The sequence below is a fragment of the Corythoichthys intestinalis genome, chromosome 1 (genome assembly GCF_030265065.1).
Source record: "Corythoichthys intestinalis isolate RoL2023-P3 chromosome 1, ASM3026506v1, whole genome shotgun sequence".
NCBI lineage: Eukaryota > Metazoa > Chordata > Actinopteri > Syngnathiformes > Syngnathidae > Corythoichthys > Corythoichthys intestinalis.
In genome coordinates, this window is record NC_080395.1 from 1,545,065 (window position 1) to 1,549,210 (window position 4,146).

The 4,146-nt window shown below is 40.1% G+C and overlaps 1 protein-coding gene across 1 annotated transcript; it reads left to right on the forward strand.

The window, feature by feature from the left end:
• On the forward strand, positions 1 to 2,327 carry zgc:162297 (uncharacterized protein LOC555865 homolog). The gene is made up of 6 exons (XM_057852594.1): positions 1 to 73; positions 138 to 220; positions 689 to 869; positions 935 to 1,085; positions 1,953 to 2,080; positions 2,137 to 2,327. The coding sequence occupies exons 1-6, from the start codon at positions 1 to 3 to the stop codon at positions 2,325 to 2,327; spliced, it is 807 nt and encodes a 268-aa protein (XP_057708577.1).
• Positions 2,328 to 4,146: the final 1,819 nt, after the last annotated feature.

The window sequence follows — 4,146 nt, forward strand, 5'->3', positions numbered from 1 at the left end:
ATGAAGTGGTCAGACCTTTTCGGGCGCGTCAAATGTGTGGTTATTGGAATGATTCACGTTAAAGCTTTACCAGGTAGCGCTTCCATTTTTAAAAAATTCTTATTGGAATACATGAATATTTTGCATGTGTTTGACAGGTTCTCCACTTGGCTGCTTGAAAATGTCGCAAATCATCGAAGAGGCATGCAGAGAGGCCAGAATATACCGGGATGCAGGCTTGGTAAGTGGCCTGAGGGGTACCCCAAGGGTCAACCTGTGGTCCGCTTCAATTTACCTGGTTCACTGGCTTTGACGAGGATAGATGTCCAATCCATTGGAACTGGCAGAATGGCAGCAAATAGTATATTAATGGAGGGTATTTTTGCATTTTCCTTTGTTAATCATTGGCTGCCATTGACGACGTTCGACGTCCAATTCGTTTTAATTGGGAGGGATGAACAAATCAACGGCAGACAATTCATCAACAGACACTATTACAGTGGCACATTTTGGTCTTACGAAAATATTTGGTGGCGTCAAAGGCCGTCATTGGCAGGCAAGGAGTTCATTTTGGGTCACTTCCTGTTGATTTTGGATCTCTTTCAGTACATTTTGGGGTAATCCAGCATCACTTCCGGTATATTTGGACCCAGTTTAAACAAGTTGGACTTGTATCCTCATTAATGGCATGTAAAACATGATCTGCTAGGATGGCGTGACGGTGGAGAACATGCACGACGTCCCGTACTCGCTATCTCCCGGTCCTGAGGTAACCGCATGCATGACGTCGGTATGCGCCGCCGTGAGGAGCGTGTGTCCATCCGTTCCCGTCGGCGTCCAGATTTTGTCCGCCGCTAACCAGCAGGCGTTAGCCGTCGCGCTAGCTTCTGGTATTTTGCTTGGAAAATTCCATTCAATTTTGGTGAGCGCAGTTCATTGGTTGTCCTGTTTTCAGGTGCGCACTTCATACGAGCGGAGGGATTTGTGTTTTCCCACGTGGCTGATGAGGGTTTGGTACACGCTTGCGCCGGAGAACTTCTCCGGTATCGCAAGAACGTCGGGGCGGACGACATCCTCATCTTTACGGATATCAAGAAGAAACACAGGTAACTACTAGGGCTGTCAAAATTATTATTATTATTATATAATTTCTTAGTTCAGGGATATGTGTGCTACACTTTACAATAAGGGTCCAAAAAACATTCAGTAATGGTTAATTAAGGTTAAGTAATACTTAACTAAGAAATTATAAATGCTAAGTTAACAAACCCTGACCCTAAACCCTAACTCTATATATTTTTCTTAATTTTACCAAACCATTAGTTACTGTCTGGTTATGCATTCACTAATGCATTAGCTAATGTATTAGCTCATGTTAATTAATACATTAATAAATGTTAGATAAGCAATTATATTAATTATTGTAATGTTACTTAAACATTAGTTATTGCAGAAAAATGCATTAACTAATGTTAATTAGGGGCCCTTATTGTACTGTGTTACCGATTAATCTATCGATTACTTAGTTCAAATAGCGTATTTTCGGACTATAAGTCGCACCTGAGTATAAGTCGCATTTTGGGGGGAAATTTACTTGATAAAATCCAACACATATAACACATATGTCATTTTGAAAGGCAATTTAAAATCAAAATACAATAGAGAACAACATGCTGAATACGTGTACAGTATGATAATGTTACATGATGTGTATGTAATTAATGACTAAAACCACCCAAACATTGATCAGATCACATTTGATGGTGATTTTATGCAGAAATGTTAGAAATTCCAAAAGGTTCAGATACTTTTTCATACTACTGTAACTGAGTACCAATATTTTTGCAATCAAATATACCCAAATACAACATTTCAGTGACGGTGTTGGTACTTTTTGATACTTTTGACAACCCTAAAAAATGAAGTCATTTAAAAAATTCTAATCTAGCGCGGGTGTTGTCACATGGCCTCAGTTCTCACGCTCTGACATCGGACGTGAGCGTGGCGGAGACGGCTCGGGCCGCCGAGTTCTTCCTCTCGGATGGACTCGTCCTGACCGGAATTTCCACCGGAGCCCTCACTGACCCGCAGGAGCTCATCGGTACGTTCGCACCGCCCTCACTTCCTGTTCTACGTTCATCGTGTCACCCGCCCTAGAAGTATCCCGGGCGGTCAGTCTCCCGGTTCTAATCGGTTCTGGCGTGACCGTGGAGAACGTGGATCGCTACCTGGGCGCGAGCGGCCTCATCGTGGGCTCGCACTTCAAGGAAGGCGGCGTTTGGAGCAACCCGCTGAGCGCCCGGCGAGTCGGCGACTTCATGACCCAGATGAGACGCCTCAGAGGATGAGGGACCATGAAACGTTTGCAATTCTTTGAACTCTCCTTGGTCAATTTCGTTGGGTTTATGAAGACAAAGGTCCTGATGCTAAATATTTTTTAATTAAGTCACTATAGTATGTGCTATATTAGTATGTCTACTACGAATACTCATTTTAAACTCATTTTCATTCATGGTAGTGTAACTAGGCCTGCAAGCAGGACTGAACGAGCCCTCGCAGTTGGGCGCAACTCGGGGTGGTGGCAGATCGTCCCCCTTATGAGAAACTAACATGTGCTTAAAACTCGCCTCTTTTTTTGTGTGAAACCTCTTGTGTTGTGGGCATGGCTGACAGAGACGCGTTTGTATATCCTGATATGAGAAATACATTCACACACCTAGGTGGAAAAACTACTATTGAAGAGGGTCCCACAATCTACAGTAGGAGGTGCTTCTGAGCCGTGCAGCCACGCCCTTATTAAAAACCAACATTAACTTGTAATTGGGCCAAGTGTGTCAAAATACGTGGCTCTATTAGTTTCCCTGAAAAATATCTACTACCTTTTAATGGCAAATAAAGGGTCTTCATGGCAACAGACATGTGGACATGGGCCTTCAAATGTAATATTACAAAATGTCTTGTAACTACGGTCATCAACCTGAAATGAACTGGACATGTACAAGTAAAATGAGTGACTTTCTGTTGCCCCTAGTTGGCGCTGTAGCATTGATGCAAATGAACCCAGCAAAACCTTTCATGGACCGACTCTCATCAAGCATGGGTAGTTTGGTGCATATTAGGGCTGTCAAAATTATTGCGTTAACGGGCGGTAATCAATTTTTAAAATTAATCACATTAAAATTAGGGCCGTCAAAATTATCGCGTTAACGGGCGTTAATTAATTTTTTTAATTGATCACGCTAAAATATTTGAGGCAATTAACGCACTCCCCCTTCTCAGACAGATTTAAATGACAGTACAGTGAACTGCATGTTAATTGTGTTTTATGGAGTTTTGCCACCCTCTGCTGGCGCTTGGGTGCGACTGATTTTATAGGCTTCAGCACCCATGAGCATTGTGTAAGTAATTATTGACATCAACAATGGTGGGCTACAAGTTTTGTGATTGAAAATTTTACAAATTTTATTAAAACGAAAACATTAAGAGGGGTTTTAATATGAAATTTCTATAACTTGTACTAACATTTTTCTTTTAAGAACTGCAAATCCCTCTATCCATGGATCTCTTTAACAGAATGTAATAATGTAATAATAATGTTAATGCCATCTTGTTGATTTATTGTTATAATAAACAATTACAGTCCTTATGTATCATATGTTGAATGTATATATCCGTCTTGTGTCTTAGCTTTCCATTTACAGAAAAATATGGCATATTTTATAGATGGTTTGAATTGCGATTAATTGCGATTAATTATGATTAATAAATTTTTAAGCTGTAATTAACTCGATTAAAAATTTTAATCGTTTAACAGCCCTAGTTAAAATATTTGACGCAATTATCGCACATGCCCCGCTCAAACAGATTAAAATGACAATGTCATGCGCACTTGTGACTTGTGTTTTTTGTCTCCCTCTGCTGGCGCTTTGGTGTGACTGAATTTATGGGTTTAAGCACAATGAGCATTGTGTAATTATTGACATCAACAATGGCAAGCTACTACTTTATTTTTTGGTTGAAATTGTTAAAAATTTCATTAAAACGATAACATTAAGAGGGGTTTTAATATAAAATGTCTATAACTTGTACTAACATTTATCTTTTAAGAACTACAAGTCTTTCTATCCATGGATCGCTTTAGTAGAATGTTAATGACATCTTGTTGAT

Bases quoted from the DNA above. Each gene is read 5' to 3' on its own strand.
- zgc:162297 (XM_057852594.1), top strand. From the start codon at position 1: ATGAAGTGGTCAGACCTTTTCGGGCGCGTCAAATGTGTGGTTATTGGA. The intron at 1,086-1,952 runs GTAACTACTAGG...ACATGGCCTCAG, and splicing joins GATATCAAGAAGAAACACAG to TTCTCACGCTCTGACATCGG. The intron at 2,081-2,136 runs GTACGTTCGCAC...CACCCGCCCTAG, and splicing joins TGACCCGCAGGAGCTCATCG to AAGTATCCCGGGCGGTCAGT.